The 22,175-nt window shown below is 36.8% G+C and overlaps 2 protein-coding genes across 2 annotated transcripts; one reads left to right on the top strand and one right to left on the bottom strand.

Annotated features, from left to right (window-relative positions):
- The first annotated feature begins 306 nt into the window (after window positions 1-306).
- On the top strand, window positions 307-2,899 carry erg28 (ergosterol biosynthesis 28 homolog). Its single transcript, XM_026934321.3, has 5 exons — window positions 307-512; window positions 1,645-1,821; window positions 1,898-1,988; window positions 2,092-2,210; window positions 2,416-2,899. The coding sequence occupies exons 2-5, from the start codon at window positions 1,689-1,691 to the stop codon at window positions 2,502-2,504; spliced, it is 432 nt and encodes a 143-aa protein (XP_026790122.1). The 5' UTR covers window positions 307-512; window positions 1,645-1,688; the 3' UTR covers window positions 2,505-2,899.
- Window positions 2,900-5,226: 2,327 nt separating this feature from the next.
- flvcr2a (FLVCR heme transporter 2a) lies at window positions 5,227-20,712 on the bottom strand. Its single transcript, XM_026933709.3, has 10 exons — window positions 20,050-20,712; window positions 16,288-16,429; window positions 13,382-13,522; window positions 12,317-12,384; window positions 11,839-11,942; window positions 10,277-10,387; window positions 9,236-9,341; window positions 8,566-8,677; window positions 7,798-7,862; window positions 5,227-6,399 (listed from the first exon to the last, which is right to left on the bottom strand). The coding sequence occupies exons 1-10, from the start codon at window positions 20,581-20,583 to the stop codon at window positions 6,343-6,345; spliced, it is 1,440 nt and encodes a 479-aa protein (XP_026789510.1). The 5' UTR covers window positions 20,584-20,712; the 3' UTR covers window positions 5,227-6,342.
- Window positions 20,713-22,175: the final 1,463 nt, after the last annotated feature.

Genomic DNA, 22,175 nt, shown 5'->3' on the forward strand with positions numbered 1-22,175 from the left:
TAAATAACGTTATTAACCGCTTAAAACACGACAAAACTGAATGAACAGAATAATAAAGTTCTCATTTTAAGCTCAACTGGAGAGCTCGGTCCATACCACATGATACCATACTAAATATCACGCCAACTCCTTGCTGTTCAGATTCTGGGCGTGAACTAAGGTGTCAGGTGATCATGTAGGCCGTTAGTAATTGCTTAGCTATAGTTAAACTTGGGCGGGCTTTAAACCACGTGTTTTTAAACGGCCCACTCTGGTGGTGATCCGATAATCGTCCGGAAACTGCAATTGGTTGTTTTTTTTTTTACCTCGCTCCAATGACTATCAGAGGGTGAAGTGTCTCCATTGTGCATAAAGTGCGCTTTATATGATTACAAAAGCCCTTGTTTTGTACCTCATATAGTGCACTTATACAGGGAATAAGAAAGTATTTGGGGCTCAGCCTGTGTTTGTGGCTCTAGCAGGCACTCGGTAGTGCAGTAATGCTGCTACAGTAACGACAAGCAGCGAGCAAGGTGAGAATACTGAATCCTCTTAATGCTCACTAGGTTATTTATGAAACATGAAGTAATTAACTAGCAAAATAACCACTATGTCAATAGCAATAGTATAGTTGCTATTTTATATTTATGCTATTTTTTATATTTATATTATTATATTTTTTAATTATTTTATATTTATACTATTTTACTATACTATTTTATAATTTGCATTTTTTTTAGAATCTTTCAGTAACATCACATTTACTAACAGCATAGCATTATTTACTTTTTTTAAAACAGAAATTTCACATGGACTCTGAATAATAAAATATTTAGCACCTGTGAAAATACCATTTTGATAATGCTGTTACTAAATAACAAATTCAACATCTTAGTTTAATATTAAGCATTTATTATGTGTTTAATTAAGATTTTCTTACATTTCTGTGTTCTAATAGTGGATGAACATTATTTTTTCCCCAATCAGTCATATAGTCATATATTAGTCATATAGTCATTTTATTCACCATGTGTGTGAAATGGTGCCCTAATCCCTATTCCTTACACACAGCAAAGTGCAGTTTGGGCATCAGTTTAATGTAGGGTACATCATTTGGATTTTCAATTTTTCACTTTTTTTTTTTTTTTGCTTTCATTTCCTTGCTTCCCTTTCTCACATCTTATCTCCTCTTCCTGAGGACGTGGGAAAGAGGTGTAAGAAGGCCATATGAACACAGACCAAACATATGTATTTGCTAAATGAGGCATCCTTACTCAGTAACATGACATGTTTTGTCTTATTAATTTCGAGAGAGAGAGAGAGAGAGAGAAAAGAGAGGCTGATGAGGGAGTGACTGTTTATAGCTGCAATAACATAAGTGATAACAGGAACTAACTGATTTCGTTGACATTCCCTGACTTTAGATGTACCTATAAACAAATAAAAAGTATGGCAACATTGTTCTTTATTTAATAAAAATTGTAATCCTAAATTTCTGTGGTATAAGATGAATAAAACATCTAAGAATATCCTGTTTTTGGAAAATAATCAACTTCATGGTGATATACACTATTACACTATTACACTGTCATTGATTATTTTCCTATAACAGCACATCCCCTCATGTTTTATTCCTTACCCATGTATTTTGTTGTGCTTCTACAGGTGTGTGCTCTGTGCTCTTGTGTCTGTGGTGGACTTCAGAAACCATGAGTCGCTTTTTGAATTTGTTAAGGAGCTGGCTTGTCATGGTGTCTGTGATCGCACTGGGCAACACTGTACAGAGCTTCCGCGACCACAGCTTTCTGTCTGAGAAACTTTACATTGGCACACCAGATTTTGGTGAGAACTATTTAGAAGTAGGCTAAAGAAGTAGTTACTTCACCAACACTGACCAGTCTAACTTTGTGTTCTTCAGTAAATGGCCTTCAAGCACGGACCTTTGGAATATGGACCTTACTGTCATCCATCATTCGCTGTGCCTGTGCTATTGACATTCAGAACAAGACGTAGGGCTTCTCTCAGTCCTCTTTGTAAGTTTTAAATGAAATACAATATATGCTACCTTCCTGGTCTCTGTACATATGTCTTCTCTTTCTGTCCCTATTGAAGGCTTTACCATGTCACATTGTGGACATTTGTTCTGGCTCTTGGACACTTCCTGTCTGAAGTTTTTATGTACAAAACAGCTCAACTTACCATTGGAGTTATGGCTCCTCTTTTTGTGGCAGGTGAGTAGTAAAAGACAGGATCTGATTATGCAATGCATGACTGTTGAGATGCTGCTGATTTATGAATGGTGAGCATTAGTAATCAAGGTCTGGTTTAATCCACTAACTAATTGCTACAGAAGATCACCGTCACCTTAAATCTTCATTTCTATACGTTATGCTGTATGGAGGTCTTACAGTTCTTGTTGTGCCACCTTATTTCCAGGTTGTTCTATTGTGGGCATGTTAATTGGGTTCCAGTGTATCATAGAGCCGGAAGAAGTAACTGGAGCGAGGCAGAAGAAAAGGAACTGAATCTATGCCCCAGTGACTCGTTATGGCTCAGTATCACTCACACTCAGGAGAACACTGGATGGGTTCATCACTGCTGACTAAGGACAAAGACAACCCGATTGAACAGAGCCATATCTATTCACACTTTCACTTGCCACTGTGTGGACTAGAAGAAGTGCTTGTTTTCTAATACTGTTGGCCAAGCACATCATATTATAGGAGTGTTGAAAATATTCTCTTCACAGGCATTGATCCCAAGACAAGCATGCACAGTTTATTAGTATTTAGCTGTTCTTAAATGAAATTTATATATGTGCATGTCATGCCATGTACTCCTGCATGTGGCCTTGAAATAAGAATACTTCTTCTCAGTTGCCAAATATAAACAGTAATAAACAAATGCTTTATATGAAATAGCATATATTTCCAATCAGATACTCAGGGAGCCTCATCCATACCTGTCATGCAAATCCATAATGCCCAGTTTATGGTAAATATATTTTAATCAAATAGGCTTATTTCACATGTTTATGAATTCATTTGGGTTCCTACACCAGGTGCCCCGTGTGATGATGGGCTGCCTTATTGCACATGTCGGTCATGAAGAAAGAGCTCTACACCCTTCAATTATTTGATTCAACTCTAACAGGATCTAAAGCAATGCAAAACCCCAGACCAACTAGTTCTGAGATATAGAGAAGTACAAGAATATTAATAATATGGAGCTAATGTGATGACATGGTGGATATTTTTTAATAAGGCATGGCTATGAATGAAAATATTGGGGCCAGTGTACAGTGGGGTCCACATCGAAATTCTGTTTTTTGTTTTTTTATAACTGGAACTAAAACAGAAAGTTTTAAAGAAATAATTAAAGCAAAGAAAGGAAATGTATAAAAACCTTAAATATTTAATATTCTGTGTGATTTGTTGGTCACTGTTTAAATTTAATCAAATTTGTGACAATGTGACATTTGTAACGCCTTTGTACAAAAAGGTCATATTCTTTGAGATTTATCCAATCCTCTGAAGAAGGTGTTCAGATGACACTCCCATGGTTTTGATCTAACATGAATCATCAGGTTTTACACAAACTTGTGGAGTCCATGCCAGCTCGAGTGCAAACCGTCATTAAAGCAAAAAGGAGACATACCAAATATGAAGAAATCTTAAAATTCATGTAAAGATTCTATAAAATTGTACTTTTCACTCAAGTTATTGCACTCAAGTTGACTGATAATATCATTTTAATTAAACATTTAGTATAAAATGTATATCAAATATTAATATATAGTAGTAATAATTAAAACAACAATAAAATATTAATAATTAATATTACACAAAGTAAAGTATTTCACGGCCACAAGTATTTCATATTATGATGTGGCCACTGAAGTCTTAAGCCCACAACGTAATAGAGTATGTTGTGGGAGCAGCATACTTAATATGTGGCCTCTAGTTAAATATTTGGCAGGAACGGGTGAAAAAGTCTATTCACTTTGAGATTTTGTTTAAAGCAATATGGGCTAATGGTATATCTATTTTGCAATATCAGTGACCCTAGAATGTCATTATGCATCATTCCAAGATGGAGTAAAATGTAATATTACCAATAAATTCTGTGTGAGTATCTTAATTCATAGACATGAGAAGCATAATTCATGATCTCTATGTATTTGTGCTCACACCATATAGGTAAAAATAACCACTATGTAATAGTCTTAAGTACTACTCTAATATGAAGTCTGTAGTGGTGACCTACTCTCAGTAACTGTTCTTGGTATTTCTATGTAAAATGCAAGGATTATATACACAGAGATAGTATGTGTACACAGTAATCTGTCGTCCATTTAAGCAATGGTTGTATTTACAGGTTTATAGTCAGCATGTTTAAGCCTATGGTAAGGATGTGATAGCAATCAAAAAAAGATTTCATTTTTGTTTTGTATGATGGACAGAAATTCAGCACATATCAGCATGAATGTCTGAATAAAACTATTTTAATAAATTAGTAGTTTAAAGTGCTGTAAGTGATTTTGAAAGTACACTAAATGGAAACTAAAACTAAACTGAAACTAAAATTTTCAGCAGCTATGTTATTCTTTATTAGGGTTTTGTATGATTGGGATCTTTTACTGATCTCAGGTGTTAAAACAGAAAAATAATGTTACAATTGGTAATAAAAGTAAAACTAACAGAGAAATAAATGCTCTAACAGAGAAACTGGCCTATTGTTTTGGTTCATAGTTTAACCATAGATTAACTGTGATTTATTATGGGTTGAATCCATGACTAACCTTGAACCAACTAGATACTTCCATTATTCATTAATTTAACCTCATTTGTTTGATAAATTGTTAATTTGATAAATTTGAATTTAGTAGATGAAATTATTTTTTAAGCAAATTGTTCTGATGATAAATTTCCATTACATTCTTTGTTTTTTATTCATGCTTTGGAAGTTTGGCACAAGGTACAATGATTGTGACCACAGCCCATGACGGTTAATTGTCACAATGTACAACCTGAATTCAAAACTTAATATCTCATCGTGCTAATGTAATAATTTGTTCTGTTTGGGTTGTGCAGGACACTATGGACATTCATTTGATCTAAATTTGGTTGTTATCAGTCATTTGAAGATACATGACATCCAGACTAAAATCTGTACCAACCCATCCCATGTTCCCCTAGAGTTCAGGGACAGCCATCTTTAAACTTTAACTTTCTGACACTCACAGAGTAAGGTCTTCTAGTACAGCTTTAATATATAATGTGTTTAACACAAAATTTATCCTTTTGGTACTCACGCGGTAAGGTCTTACAATGCGGTTTTGATATTTGTTTTTTACACAGGTATTAGTGCAAGGACAAATATTTCTTATATCTACTCATAAATTTCCACAGGTATCAGAAAGTAAATTCACCCCAGCTGAACAAACTGGAGTTCAGTGAGAAGTTGTTTGAACACAAGGTGAAGGTTTTGTTCTGTTCACTGACACAGTTTTTCACTGTTGCCACATGTACATTGGATATGGCACCATGTAATCCAATTTGTAAGACCAATCTGCTAATCATTTGTATCAAAACTGAGTCAAATGTTCATGAGCAGAATGGTGAGCTAAATAATTATAATCCTTCTAGCTTTTCCTAAAGTCTGGTGTTATGCTTCAGCCATTAAAGCACTTCAGTATTTCATCAATTCATATTCAGTTCAAGTCAAAGTATTTGGTATTTTACAAATATACAAAGCATCAAAACTAGAAAAGTAATTCTCAACATACAGTTTAAACTGAATTGTCTTTTTGAATTGACGCATAGCCAATAGCCAATCAAGTAAGCCTTCACATCACCATTGGATGCAGCTCCTCAACGATCCAACATGCTAGAACATTCTATACACTGTATACATGAAATCCAATATAATATAACAACCTAAAGACAGTCCATGTTCTCAAGTGGTAGAAAAAAGGAAGACACAATCCTAATATTGGTCATATTCTAAGCATCTGTTGTTGGTTAACAAACCTAAAGCACGTGACATGTAGTAGTAAAAATAAATCGAAAGTAAATTCCCACCAACTATTATCAACAGTTCACAGGTCATTACTGTCCTAAACCTCAGAGTGTTGGTGCTTTTCCAGCTCATTTTCTGGATATGACTTCTGTACCAAATATATCTTGTTCTATTCTCTCACTCAAATATGTTCAAATATGTAAATGAACATCCTCAATTTATCTGATAAACCTCCTCAGAGAATGATGCACCTTTCCTTGCAGATCATACGCATGTTTTGTTGTAAGTAACGCCACTCTCTTTTTACAAATGTGCTGGTCTGTATGCAGGAGTACTTCATTTCTACATCTTGGTCTGTTTCAATGATGATATTCCATCTTCTTTGTGTCTTGACTGTTTCTGAACAAAAAAAAAAGCAAATAAAAAAAGTATCACTGAATAGAATAATTCTGCAAATTAAACTTTCCTGCACCAAGAACACCTGGTAATTTATTTGTTAGAATATGTTTCAGATCCACAGCATATTATTTCTCCTTATGCTCTCCATTTTGCAGGAAAGCAATGTGATTAGAGCTGCTTATGATGCTACATGAATGGTGTAGCTGTTTTGGAGTAAAGAAAAGCAATAGAACAGTGTTCCCCACAACAACATATCTTGCAACAGAGTATAAACTGAGTATAGACCAGAAAGGTTAGATAGCATTAGGTGCTGCTTATACATTCATACATACACTCACCAGCCACATTATATGGAACACCATACTAAGGTCTCAGAACAGTGGTAATACTTTATGGCATGGATTCCTCCTTTGAAACAACACAATTTAAGTGGATCTGTCAGGTGCACATTCCTACTACAAATCTCCTGTTCTACAACATCCCAAAGGTCCTCTATTGGATTCAGATCTGTTGACTGAGAAGACCATTCATGAATCCAATTTGGGATGACTACTGGCATATCATGGAAGTAGCCAATATGAAGATGGGTAAATTGTGGCTATACAGGGATGCATGTGGTCACCAACTCTCAGATAGGCTGTGGCATTCAAATGATGTTTGACTGGTATTAAGCGGCCCAGTGTGTGCCAGGAAAACATTCCCCACACCATAACACCACCACCACCAGCCTGAACTGTTGACAGAATGCAGGTTGGGTCCAAGGATTCATGCTGTTGATGCCAAATTCTGACCTTATGATCTGCATGGCTTAGAAGAAATTAAGATTCATCAGACCAGGTGACATTTTTCCAATCTTCAGCTGCCCAGTTTCAATGAGCCTGTGTCCAGTGTAGCCTCAGATTCCTGTTCTTGGCTGATAGGAACCCGATGTGATCTTCCACCTCAAGGTTTGATGTGCATTCTGAGATGCTCTTCTGCTCATCGTGGTTCTTAAAAGTGGTTATTATATGAGTTATATAACAAAGTATTTCTGCCTGCAGAACTGTGGACCACTGGATGTTGTTTGTTTTTTCACAACATCTCTTTGTAAATTCTAGAGACTGAAAATCCCTGGAGATCAGCAGTTTCTGAAATCAAGCCAGTCTGTCTGAAACCACCAACCATGCCACAGTCAAAGTCACTGAGATCACAGTTTCCCCATTCTGATGTTTGATGTGAACATTAAGCTCTTGACCTCTATTTACATGAATTTATGTATTGTACTGCTGCCACATGATAGATTGGATAATTGCATGAATGATCAAGTGTAGAGGTGTTCCTAATAAAGTGGCCAATGAGTGAAAACTAGGATTTGACTTTATCCCCAGATTAAATATTTCAGATACAACACACACTTACAGCTTCTGATTCTGCCTCTGATTGCAGGTTCGCTTTTTGCCGCCGCAGTTCTGCCTTTATAAAAGCTTAAAACAAAAGCAAGGTGTAAAATCAGTAACACAGTGCAAACAAAAACACATTCATGAACAAAATAACTGCTTATACTGTGAGAGATCCATGTACAGTATGACTTTTATACAGAAAAAAATATAAATCAAGGCCAAGGGGCTTTATTTCTTCCCTGTTCTGCTGCTTGTAATCAGCCACTAGAGGGCAAGAAGTACTCTTAACATACTATCAAAAGGTTTTTATATTGCATTTCTATATCAATGTGCTTCTCATGATATAAGGCATCATTATATATGTATATATATATATATATATATATATATATATATATATACACACACACACACACACACACACACACACACACATACAGATAGATAGATAGATAGATAGATAGATAGATAGATAGATCACCCCTTCAACATTATGGTCTTTTGTGTGGATTCATGATAGATTTAGTGCCAATTAAGTATATTTTAGGGTTGTAACACTGCAAAATGTGGAAAAGTTCAAAGGGTGAATACTTATGTAAAGTACTGTACCTATGAATGCATGACACTTATCTCATGTTAGAATCATGCTGTGTGTAATCAGTCATTTATACGCCACCAACACAAGCGGTGCACAATCATATGTTCGGTCATGAATAGCTGACTGCTGTGTTTTCATTAGGAATGATGCAGGTGGTGGTTGTTTTTCAGAAGAAAGAGGTGCCTTTACCTGTAATGAGGGTCCCTAAAAATAGGAAAACACAGAGGAAGATGTTCCCAGCTAGCACGCTGTAGGAGTCAATGATCTTGCCTTGACAAATGGTGAATATGATTCCAAACACCTGAATGGGGAGAAGATAATGACTTGGAGTTTATTTCTTATCACTGGTGAAGACTCAAGGCTTCCTCTATCTTAGTGACCATCTCACATGAACATTGCCTTTGAACGTGCAATTATCTTTATAATCAGGCTCATCAGTTTCTTCTTCTTCATTCTTTCCACCCCAGTGCCCACTCTAAAATCTGTCATTCGCCTGACTTTCTGTGCTTCTTCTGCTCCCCCTTGCTACTAACCCTCTAGCATGCTCTATATAATTCATAATCTGTTAAAGTTTAAATATTATTAAAGAGTCTCTAAGCCTAACCACAAAAAATATCATATATTATTTTTATATAAGCTTGCCAACATGCCTGTAGGCTCAGTGGCAAAATTCAGTGAGATATTAGAGCATGCAACTTTATAACGATCTTGTTTAGCATAGGACTTCATCAGTACTTTTTTCATACTACAGGATACGAACCTTTAGTACTACTATTTCTAATGTTATTTGGCACCATTCATCTAAATGCATAAAATCCACATACAGTGAGGTTTTTCATCTTTGGTCAGCTCTGTATACCTGTGCTGAGCAGTTGAGAAGTCCCGAAGATGTGCCTTCTGACTCTGGGTACGTGAGCTCCACTGCAAACTCAAAGCCTAGAGGCAGGTAACCAGTCATGAAGAATCTGTGAGCAAAAGAAAAAAAAGTGCTATTGTATTCATTCATTCTTCAGTAACTGCTTGACCCTGATTAGGGTCACTGTGGATCTGGAGCCTATCCCAGTAACACTGGGCACAAATTCTCTCAGGAGAATTCATTCATGGCATGCCAGTCCATCACCATGCACACACAGATTCACACACTCATGCATATTTAGGGACAATTTAACGTAGCCAATCTGCTTACCTGCATGTTTTTGGACAGTGGGAGAAAGTGTGATTATAAGAATATACATATCCTTACATAAACCTGTAAGGTTTTGTTTTTGTTTTTCTTAAATGAAAAAGTTGGGTCATATCCAAAATAACTGGAAATAATGCATATACACTTTAACAGTATTAAAATCCAGCCTAAGCTGTCATCAGCAAATGGAACTCATAGCTGTTGGTTGCATTGCCTAGGGTTCTGGGGGCGTTTAATGGGAAAATGTCAGATTAGGTTAAGAAGTATGTACTGAAACAGCTTTAACCTCTCATTTAATATTTCATAATATTGTGAGACACTATTACCTGAAAAAATGTCTAAATGCAGCCACTTCTGTAATACAGCCATTAAGATTATTTTTTAAAAATCTGAACCAAGTTCCAACAGGCTTCAAATTTAATATAGTCAGAATTCTATGCTCAAACCAACCACACAATTCTGTGTATGAAAACAGTGGTATTGTAATTCTTACAGACTGGATACAATAAAACAAATCCATATAAATATTCTCTGAAACAATTCATTTTCTCATAAAGAACAATACTGTTTTATTCATATTCTACCATCAGTAAAACTTATAAATGAATGACACTTCAAATGTCATTGGAATGTGTCTCTTTGAAAGCTGTTTCTTTATACTTTGTACTCACCAAGCTAATAATAGCATACTATGGCAAATAATGTAATAGCTCTTACCCTAGCGCTGCTGATGTAATGAAGACTACCCAGAGATGGCCCAAGTTAAGCGTGAAGCAGTAAATCACCATTCCCACAAATGACAGGAGATATACGGCAAGTGTGGTCTGTCTGGAGGAGGAAAGCGGGAAATACAGAATATCAGCCAGCTGAAAGAATGTAATCTGGCTCTGAGTAATATTTTAAAGGAATATCATAGATACATGTAGTTAATGTCTGGTGGTTTCTGATCATGATCTGACATAAATGTATCGGGTATGAGGTGGATCCTGCCATTCATAAGTGCTATGTTCTCCTCAAACACTTGCAATTTTCATCTTTTCCCCAACACTACATAAATCATGTCATGAACATTTTCATTCTCAAAACAAGATTCCTGAACAACTCTTTTCAGGCCATGGCTTTCTTTAAGCAAACAATGTCTTATGAAATAGTGCTGTAGTGTACAACCACGCGTAAGAAAATGTCCCACTTCACTGCCACTGTTGGAATTGGCCTCAGGATCTTTTAGATTTATAAGACCAGAAACTCAATTCTGTATATCAATGTCTGAATTATACGTGCTCACTGAAATGGCAGGTTGTTTTAGGAAATGACCTAGCAATAACAGTGAGATATTTACTGGGAGTGATAAAGTCAGGCTAAGTTTGACATTAGCGACTCTTCTTTTTTAATCTGTGGTATCATTTCCAAGATTAGATAGCTTCATTATATAGTCTTGTTAATGGTATATCCCATTTTAATATAGCGTGAACAGGAACTTATTTTAAGGTAACAGATCTCAATTTTTTTTAATCTGAAAAATTAGGGCATTGTATAACTGATCTGTGAGACTAGCCATGCAATATAAATTTTCAAATACAGTAATTATTCAGTAAGAAACCCTCTGTTGTCCAATTTTAATGCCTACATAATTTGAACATTTGAGGCATGAGTGGAATTTTTAAGCATCCAGAAGGTATTGTTTAGCCAAATCCTCTCAAACCCTAGAAGATTAAAAGGAACAGTAGGTTCATTCTGTCACAAAAAGATTATTAACTTATACATTGGCTTTTGAATTTTGGCCAGTGCAGTATCACAACATGGACCTTGGGAAATAATAAAAGCTCACTAAAAAGGAGATCAAGGGGGATTGCCATTCACAATGGCATCTTGGCAGTCACAGACCACTACACATACCCTGGTATGTCAGTTGGCATGAACCCAAATGAAATCTTAAGCTCAAACTTGAATACTTGCTTGACATTTTAAACCCCCAGACAACACAATTTCAAATGTTTAAAAGGCAAAAAATTATGACGTTATCATTCTATCAAAAGCATTTTCTAATTATAGAATAAAAAATATCCCTAACAATAAAAAGCTACAAAAAGTCCTGTTTTTATTTCTCCCTGGCAACTCCACACAATGCTGAAGATAAATATGTGTAAGAATGACAGACTGGTGCTTCCACAGCACATTTGTTTTAATATGCAAGTTATGAACATTGTGTGGTTTATTGGTGTATTTTGGACATATTTCTAGTGGCACAGCGGCCAAAGATATGGTAACATAATGCATACTTGTACGTCTTTGTTCTGTCCAACCAGATGCCACAGATGAGAGAGCCCACCATACCAGAAATGACAAGAGTCAGACCAATTCGTCCAGCATTCACCTCTTCCCCCTGTGAATGAAAAAAAAAATTGCGGGTTTGTTTTAGTATGCCAAGATTTCTCGAGCCATGTCCTTAAACAGAAAAGTTATTTAGACTATTATATCTAGCTGAGTTTGGGGCAGTCTATGTTAAGTACCAAACCATATAAAGGATCTACTTGAAAACATCAATGAAATTTAATGCAGCAAGAAACAATAATCTAAAAACAATGTTATCCTAACAATGTGTGACAAATCCTTGAGAATTCTTGTGGAGCTACACAGAGAATGTGTACTGCCTAAAGGGATAACATGACATTTCTACATCTGACAGCTCCTGTGCCTTATCCAGAGAAGCAAACTGGGAGATAATCAGAATGGAAGATAAGATTGGATGGGACGTACAGGGTAGTAGTCAAGGATCATCCGGTTCAGCAGAGTGGAAACAGCATAAAAACACCCAACATTTAATCCTGCAAGAATAAAATGCAAATGTGAGTGTGACATGCAAGTGTGAGTGTGATATGCATCCAGTTGTGGTCTCAGGATGTCAGCTAATTATGCATTATACCACAAATTATGCCTTTTTATTTATTGTCCAATTTGAATATTTCTCTGAGCCATGTTTGACCAGAAGGATTATAGATATTTTTTATAAGAATAGTCTAAATTAAATTAATCTATGTCGAGTTAACCTGAAATTAATCTACTGCTGATCTACTCTGGGTTAATAATAAACTTAAGATGAACTCAAGTTGAACTATAACCATAACTACAATCCAATTCCAAAGCCAACAACTGACAAAGCACAACAATGCAGTAGAGAGAGTAAACATGAGCAATGCTCAAAGCAAGCAGTATAGTACCAACAGGATGCATACTTATACTTCTTTGTTCTGCTTTCTGTGAGATTATCTAAATGTGGAAATGTTGCCTATAATGTTTATGTAATGTCTATCTGAACAATCAATCTTCTGTCTGGATGTGCATAATATTTTAGCAATATCTGAGTCATCATTAACAACAGTAATAGCAGTATGAATAATAATTGTTAAGTCCCGGAACTGGGTTGGGAATTTCTGTATTGTTATTTTATTTTATTTTATTTTATTTTTTCATTTTATGCATTCTTTTGGGCATTTAATGAACCATATCAACACATTTCCTTTTAACTTCCTTCCTTCGATGTCTATCTTTCCAAATTTTCCAGGATTTGGATCGACAGATGTCTCTTACTTACTGATACTTATATAATTAAATCAAACAAATAAAATAAAAACATGTTCTAATAAACCATAGAATATATGAACTGTATTCTTCATTAATGTGAACACCTCTGCAAATAATGCTTGTCATTGTTGTTTCATTCTAGTACTGATACAATAAAACCATTATATGGATGTGAGATTACCTAATTGTGGAAACGTTACAATAAATAATATTAAATAATAATAAATGTGTCAGACCTACCATAGGTTATAACGAGTAGGACAAAGGGTTTGTTGCAGAGAAGCCTCCGAATCGAGGCCAGGTAAGAGTAGTCTTGTGAAGGTATGCTTTGCATTGCCACCTGGGCTTGGGAGGGAGGAACAGCTGGCTTATCCTGGAACACTTGGATGTAGAAACACACAGCAAGTGTGAGATGGTACCAGAATTATAAGCAAAGAACAGAAAAATTTAACCTAATATTGCACATTGCACAATTGCAACACTGTGCAACATTGCACAAATGATAATATGAAAGAGAAATACAGTAATGCATAAATTATACACTAGATATTACTAAAATAAAATATCATTGGAACTGAGAATTGCGTCTAGTGGGCATTTGAAAGGTAATACAAAAAGCGATAAGGACACCCTTAGGGTTTTATATGAGTTATATTGGTTTAATTTTTTTATGAGGACATAAATAAGAGATAAAAACAGGGCACACTTGAACACTCTCCAGACCACTGGATAGATAAAGTAAGAAAAGCTACAGGGTGAAATACTGTATAATCTATACTTCCATTTATAAATCTACAGCCTATACAAACTTTCTTGATCTGTTAGCATGCTTTATACCACAGTGTGTTGCCTTGATGGATCAGGTGTAATTTAATTTTATATAACAGCTGCTCTGAGACTAGTGCCAACTGTAATTCGAACCACACCTTTATATTAACTTATTCGGTCTAATACATTATCACTTCTATACCAACAGCTAAATCACTTGTATCACAGATGATCTCCATAATCTAAGACTAATAATTACATATTTTAAAAATGTGTGGTACTTGTTTGGTAACAAAGGAAAATGTGTATAATAATTGATATGGTGAATTCTTCTGTAGATGTTTATTGCAACATTAAGTAAATTTTCAACCATGGCATTTTGCGCTTTCCAGTAACATAACGCGCTGTTTGTTTTTTAGTGTTATTTACTTCAAGAGAGAAGAAAGGGACGCTGGTGAGGGAATGACTGTTTATATCTGCTAAGCGCAGAAACTAGTTGCATTACATTCCACAACATTAAATGGAACTATAAACACTTCAAAAGCACAATGTGCTGTTCATTAATAAATTAAAAATAGCAAAAGTTGGCAATTTATTGTAGTGTAAGAGGAATAAAACACTTCTGGACATGCTTTTCTGTTGTTGAAAATAATCAACTTTAGGGTGGTAAGAGTAATCTCTCTTCATGTCAGGCCACATCACACTACCCCATCTTGATTATTTACCTGTAACAGCACATCATGTTTATTCTTTACATAAAGGAGGAAAACTACAACCTTTAGTAAAGACTCCTGTAACTCAACCAGGGCAAACGTTCTAGGCCTAATATTGTGGAATGTCCATACTGCCAGACCATTTGTACTCAGTACACAGCAACAAATATATTTCTGCTAAGTCATGTAACCTTACAGAAGGCACTGGCATTTCTGAATCACTATCTTTACTATGCAGCATGATGGGTGGAAATGACACAAAGACTTTGAACCCTGATTTCACCATTGCACTTGGGGGGGAAAAGAGGTGGATTAGACCTATGACATAACCACAGAACACATACCCTACTAGCTGATAATGGTTCTTGTACATTACATATACTTACCATTATAAATAGAATCTTGTTGTATATATGTATCTGATCTGCTGTATTTATGTAACTGCATAAATAACTGACTACTTATGTATATATAGAGGTGAGAAGTAACAAAGTATATTTATGCCATTACTGTACAATTTTTATGAACAGTTTTCAAGTACTTGCGTTTTTCTTTCACATAAGCCTTTTTGGAAAGATCTCACTGGTTACTCTGAATACTGTATACATTTGGTTAGGATTGCTAACAATTCTACACACTGACAAATCTGACAACAAGAAAAGTTAGCCATCAAATCCCTTGATGTATTTGTGTACATTAGTACAGAGGTTTCCAAAAAAAAAAGGGGGGGGGGGGGGGGGGGGGTGACGACTTGATTTCTATCACTATGATCATTATATCTGTTTACAGTTTATATCTATCTAGGCAGTTCAAGGACAGGAGGAGGATTTGTATTAGGATTGCTAGCTGTTAGCATGAAAGCAAGATTTAGTTTATTTTTGCACATTCCTTGGCTCCCTTGGTGAAAGCTGCATTACTACAGTACTATCAGTAACAAAACTTTTTGTGTGTATTTTGAAGCGGAGACTTTCTTCATGAATGTTTCTGGTATGTCTCGTGTCTCGTTTTAAGAGACTGTATTTTTGTATGTTAACTTCAGTAAATTACTTTTTATAGTTCAGGATTTGCTGTTTTCCATGTAAGTAACATACATGAATAACAAGGATTGACTATGGAGGCTGTTAGATGTACTTGTTTTTGCTCTGTTCCAGTCTTCATTATGATGAGCTTTAGGACTAGAGGTCAATTTTCAAACAGACTCAAAACTGCAAACAACAGTTTACAGAATAACTAACTTCATTAATATTTGCCAAACTGAAATACAAATAATTTACTAACCAAACAGTCCATGATCTGACTAATAGCAACTTATACAATTTAAAATTATTATGTAAACTCAGCATATGTTTAATTCAGAGATTTGTAAATGAAATAGTTCTAGATACATGGCCTCAAATGAACACTGTCATATTTTAGTAAATAATTAATTGAGTAAATAATTAATTAATTAATAATAAAAGTAAGACTTTGAACTCAATTTAGAATTAATGTTTTTAATGATTACAAACACTGCTTATGTGTCTATATTAGGGCTTTGTTATTTATGTATTTATTTTTTCATTTTCTAAGGTTGAAAAGTTAATGTCATTGTATAACGGTTTGCACTCAGAATGATTTATACTGGACATGCATGGAAAACAAACTAAATGATAACTGATGCCTTACCAATAACGACTAGAATGAAGATGAAGGTAGCCACTCCTGCTGTTATATAAAACATAATGCTGATATGATAAGCCAGTTTATCCATATCATCTACATTGGGCACAAGAACAGGTGGCACCAGGAACCCAATGGCAATGCCAAGCTGGAAGGAAACAAGGTGACAAAATTACACTGTTAATGACTGACCAGACTCACAATACTCCATGTACTTTACACAAGACTTCAATAAAAGTTCAATAAAAGTAAAATACTTCAATATACTGTACGTTCAGTAAAAGTAAAAGCCCAAATTTTTACTGTGTGTGTAATAGCAAAATAAATATCTCCAAATTACCAAGTTTTTATTCCTTTTTATTCCTTTCATTCCTGTTATTAACTGCTGACAGTGACTTTTAGGCAGTTAATTTAAAAATAATTCACCCATCATATACAGTGAATATGCATGACACATGAGTGGACATAATAAACAAGCCAAACTTATAGGACCCAGAAAGGAAACTGATACCAGGACCTGACAAATCTTGTAAAGATCTTTCATTTTTTTCTGGATTCTGGTCTCCTAAGGACATTGCCAATAAACCTGACTTTAAAACATATTGTAATAACAACAACTCATTTGTCCTTGAGAAAGCAACAATAGTTCAAAGTGCATTCTGTTCATGCTCCTGCATCCCCAAGAAGTCCCCAATGAAAAGAAACAACATTACTGGACAAATAAGCATAAAAACAAGCATGGACACATCTGGTTGGAAGGACTTCAAAAACTGGACTTTTCTTCCTTATCAAACCACCAAGTTGAAGAGCATGCCCAGAATGTATACTGTATCTATAGAGCAGCATGCAATTTCTTCCCCTTTTAGGGCAGCCCTATATGGCATTTCAATTCACAGTCTGCACTAGCTGGCTTGACATACACTCACCGAGCACTTTATTAGGAAAACCTGTACACCTACACATTCATGCAATTATCTAATCAGTAGCTTCAGGTAATGTTCACATCAACCATCATAATGAGGGGAAAAATGCGATCTCAGTGATTTTGACTGTGGCATGACTGTTGGTGCCAGATGGACTGGTTTGAGTATTTCTATAACTGCTGATCTCCTGAGATTTTCACATACAACCGTCTCCAGAGTTTACTCAGAATGGTGCAATAAAGAAAAAACATCCAGTGAGCAACAGTTCTGAGGATGGAAACACCTTGTTGATGAAAGAGGTCAACAGAGAATGGCCAGACTGGTTCAAGCTGACAGAAAGGCTACAGTAACTCAGATAACCACTGTATACAATTCTGGTGAGCAGAAAAGCATCTCAGTAGCAGAAGAACACATCAGGTTCCACTTCTCTCAGCCAAGAACTGTATACGGAATATGGCTGCAGTGGGCACAGGCTCACCAAAACTGGACAGTTGAAGACTGGAAAAAAAGTATCCTGGTCTGATGAATCTTGACTTCTGCACAGATGGTAGGGTCAGAATTTGGTACCAACGGCATGAGTCCATGGACCCAACCTGCCTTGTGTCAACAGTCCAAGATGTTGGAGGTGGTGTAATGGTGTGGGGAATGATTTCTTGGCACACTCTGGGTCCATTAATACCAATCAATCATCACTTGAATGCCACAGCCTATTCGAGTATTGTTGCTCACCATGTGCATCCCTTCATGGCCACGATCTTCTAATGGCTACTTCCAGCATGATAATGCAGCAAGTCACAAAGCAAAAGTCATCTCAAACTGGTTTCAGATGCCTTCCCAGTCTCAGGATCTGAATCCAATAGAACACCTTTGGGATGTGGTAGAACGGGAGATTCACACTATGAAAGTGCGCCTGAGAAATCTGCAGGAATTGCGTGATACAATTCTGTCAACATGGACCAGACTCTCAAAGAAATGACACAAAGAATTGAGGCTGTTTTGAGAGTAAAAGGAGGCCCTACCCAGTTTTAGTATAGTGTTCCTAATAAGGTACTCGGTGAATGTAGATATTACAGTATTTGTGGTATTGTGCTCCTTACTTTAGTGTTTCATTGTTTTCCCAGTATGTAACATCTTAAAAAGTCTGTCATATTTAGGAGAATACTTCACAGACTATAACTCAGATGAGTGGAACTAATCACAGAGATGATGCACCTGCTTGTTATTGCTGCCTATTCAAGAACTTCTTCCACATGCCCTCTCAGTATAGTCATGATTAAACATATGTGAAGTTTAACTTTCATAACTGGAATTCTAAGAAGGTGGATGCCATTCAGGAATTGAGGCCCCACAAACATGTCAAGCCACAAAATCACCACACTTTCTTCCACCACAGGCTTCTGAGCTCTTTAGCCAGAGCCCCCACTCTTCTAGTACAGGGCTGAGGGGTATCTTTTCCAGAGCTCATTATATTTTGAGCATATGGCAACAAAAAACCCATCCCATTTTCTTCTCAGGGCTCACAAAGAGAGGCTATAGTCAGGAATTCAACTGGGTTAGGCTTTGTCTCCTCTGGTGTAGCTTATTCCTAGGCTAAACTGGAGGCTAACTGACTCTCAGTCTGCTGCTACATAAAAGCCATCTAAGATGTTGCTCCACTGTTACTCAGACCCTGCTCTAACAGCAGCCCTTAAAATGCCTGCTTTGTTAGACACTATGGTAGTGAGAGTAAGCTCCACCTTCTTTGTTTTAGTCATCTTTCTCCTTATTCCTGTTTCTGTGTCTGATCTTTCCCTCCACTGGAACGAAGGGGCCCAAATCTGTTCCAGCATAACAATGCCCCTGTGCACAAAACAAAATCCATAAAGATATTGTTTGCTAAGGGATTCGAGTGTCCTGCACAAGGCCCTGACCTCATCCCCACTGAACACATTTGGGGTGAATTGGACCACTGACTGCAATGCCAGGTCTTCTCGCCCAACATCAATACCTGACTTTACTAATGTGCTTGTGATGAATGGGCACAAATTTCCCCCAGCCACGCTCCAAAATATAACACAAGGCCTTCCCAGAAGAGTGGAGGCTGTTACAGCAGCAAAGGGGGACAAACTCTGGAATGGGATGTTCAAAAAGCACATATGATTGTGATGGTTAGGGTCAACATACTTTCGGCCATATAGTATATAATGTATAATAAGACAGTCACATCTATGGTGGCAATGAGTACCTCTTCCCAACAGAAAGGGGGTAAATACATGTTACTGAGTGTTAATAATAAACAAACTTATTTCTAGTTAGGTTTTAATTTCTAGTTAACCTTTTGTTGCATGTGTAAGCAAAATTATTTGTCCTTTTTTAATTCCAGAATAAACAGCTTATGTTTTTACCATCCGGACAGGCATGTTTTAACCCTGAAGCCATTAGGACACTATTTGCATTCATCTTCAGTAACACCTATCCCGACATCACTGGGCGCGAGGCAGGAGTAAACCCTGGATGATACAGCAGCCAGATTGGATTGAATGTTTCCAGTCCAAAGTGTAATTTTGCCAAATGACTGTTACAACTACACAAATCATAAAAAGGTAATCAGCATGAGCATTCCAAATGATATCCCCCACCAGCCTCAGCACTGTTTCCAAACCCAGTGTGATTTCTCAGCCCACACACCTAAACTTTTGGGGGCCCCTGACCCTTGACAGTTGACCCTAGAAATTTTAAATTCTCCTAGACAACATTTGCTGCCTAAGAACCCCGAAAGCGAACTGTTTACTGCGCACAACTAAAATAGTTCCACCTTCCCAACTTCACGGCACTCCTGACTGTACCCCAGCTGCAGTGGACTCACCTGGTTGCCGAAGACGCCGATGGAGCAGGCGGTGGACACTTCCTCCGGGCCGAACCACACGGCGGCGATGTGAGACGGCATGCCGAGGATGAACACCTGCGCGACGGAGCACGCGACCTGCCCGAGCGCACTCAGCCAGAACAGGTGCGGCTTGGCGCTCGCGACTTTAATCCACGCGCCAGCGCAGTTAACCCCGGCGCCTACGAGCGCGACAACTCGCAGCCCTTTCCTGTCCAAAAGCCACGTTACGGGGAAGACAAATGGTATGTAAGTGAGCATGTAGACCATGGACATCCAGTCTACAGCGAACGCGCTCACGCTGTAAAATTGCATGAAGATGTTGTTGATGATTCCGTACTGGATCCACTGATATGCATTGCACAGAGAATACGAGCTGAAGAGCAGAACTATCAGCCATCGTCTCCTGTACAGGCGGGTAGGACACTCCTGCGCGCGCTCAACACACGCATCCATGCGTCCGCTTTGGTCTTCTGCGCGCTTGGTTTTGGAGACATTAGTTTCATCTGGTGACATCTTGAGAGCTGAGGCGATTGTACATTATTTTGCGCGGCGGATCTGAGTTCTGTTCAAGTTTCTAAGCAGAATGTCAGTAACAAATGAACTTGGGAGCAAAGTGTGCACAGAACTCTGACATATCAGTGGCTTAAGCCATGGGGATTTATATTCTGCAGCCACCTCCCCAGGCTTTAAAGAACAGCACGTGGTACATTCCCTGAATGAGCTCTCAGCAACACTTCAACAAACCTGATTTTTTTGTCTTCCTTACAACAATGTCGGTAACACTTTACTATACGGTCCACAAATAAGTAATATGTTCATACTTAATGATACATAATGATTAATTAATACATGCACTAATCCTTAGCACATCAGGAAATAATGAAGCAAGTTAATGTAGGCTTATATGCTTCATTGTTTTCTGATGTGCTAAAGATTAGTGCATGTACTAATTCATCATTAAGAAAGCATTTGTATCAATATATTACTTATTTCTGGATATGTTACCAATATTTCTTTTTTTTTTTTTTTAAACCTATTGAAGGATTGCACACAAAGTAAAAATACTCAGTACTCACTAAATGCAAACATGTTCTTTTTCTTTGGTGCATCTTTCCTTTTTTTTTTGTACCTTTAGTGTGTACCTTTGAAGCTTTACTCTAAAAATGAATTCCTGTACATTTATGTACCTTAAATCATAAAGATGAACTTTATCCATTTCCCAGTGAAAGATACATTTTAAAGGTTAGAAAGATGTACCCCTGATGGTACCGACTCAATGACAAGTAAACGTACAGGTTAGTACTATTTTTTCCTGAGCATGTAACATTACAGCACTATACAACAAAAACACAATTCCCAAATATACACACCATATAGGCCTACTTTCCTCAGCATGCAAAAATTACATACAATGTGCAATGATTTCTTTGCTGAAGGAGATTAACAGCAAAATCCTTAACGTAACTCAAAAGATTAGCAGAGTTGGAATCAAATGAAGGCTATAGGACTCACTGCAGTGTTAATTCCACATTATATGTATGTCTATATATGTACACTAGATGTGAAATTACCTAGAAATGTACACTAGATGTGAAATTACTATGTAATCTATGCTATACTTTAAACACTGAGAAGCTCAGAGAAATATTTGATGGAATACATATGGCACTAGTAATTCTTTTGCATTCCATATACAAATTCAAAGAATGGGAAATACAAAATAAGTTTCACTTGCTATTATGGGACCAAATTATTAACACCAGGACCTGTGCTGTGGCAGCTGATGCAAGTGTTGATCATTCTTTATTATTCTTATCACGAGTCTGTAAACTTCATCACGTATTCTGTATATGCTTGTTCTTCGTTCCTGCCTGACATAACTTGTTACATGAAGAAAGGCCAAAGTGCACTATGTTAAATGAATCATTCTCTTGCCCTCAGTGACAGACCAATAAATAAGACATACTTGTACTAAGATATCATATGAACACCTTTATGACCCAGTTGAAGCCTAGGGAAAGCATTTCGAAGGCAGAACACACAGCCGTCATTTTATTTCAAACAGAAGTACTAAAACAGTCACTTAAAAGGGCAGAAGGTGTTGA

Source organism: Pangasianodon hypophthalmus, chromosome 10, assembly GCF_027358585.1.
Source record: "Pangasianodon hypophthalmus isolate fPanHyp1 chromosome 10, fPanHyp1.pri, whole genome shotgun sequence".
Classification (NCBI taxonomy): Eukaryota; Metazoa; Chordata; class Actinopteri; order Siluriformes; family Pangasiidae; genus Pangasianodon; species Pangasianodon hypophthalmus.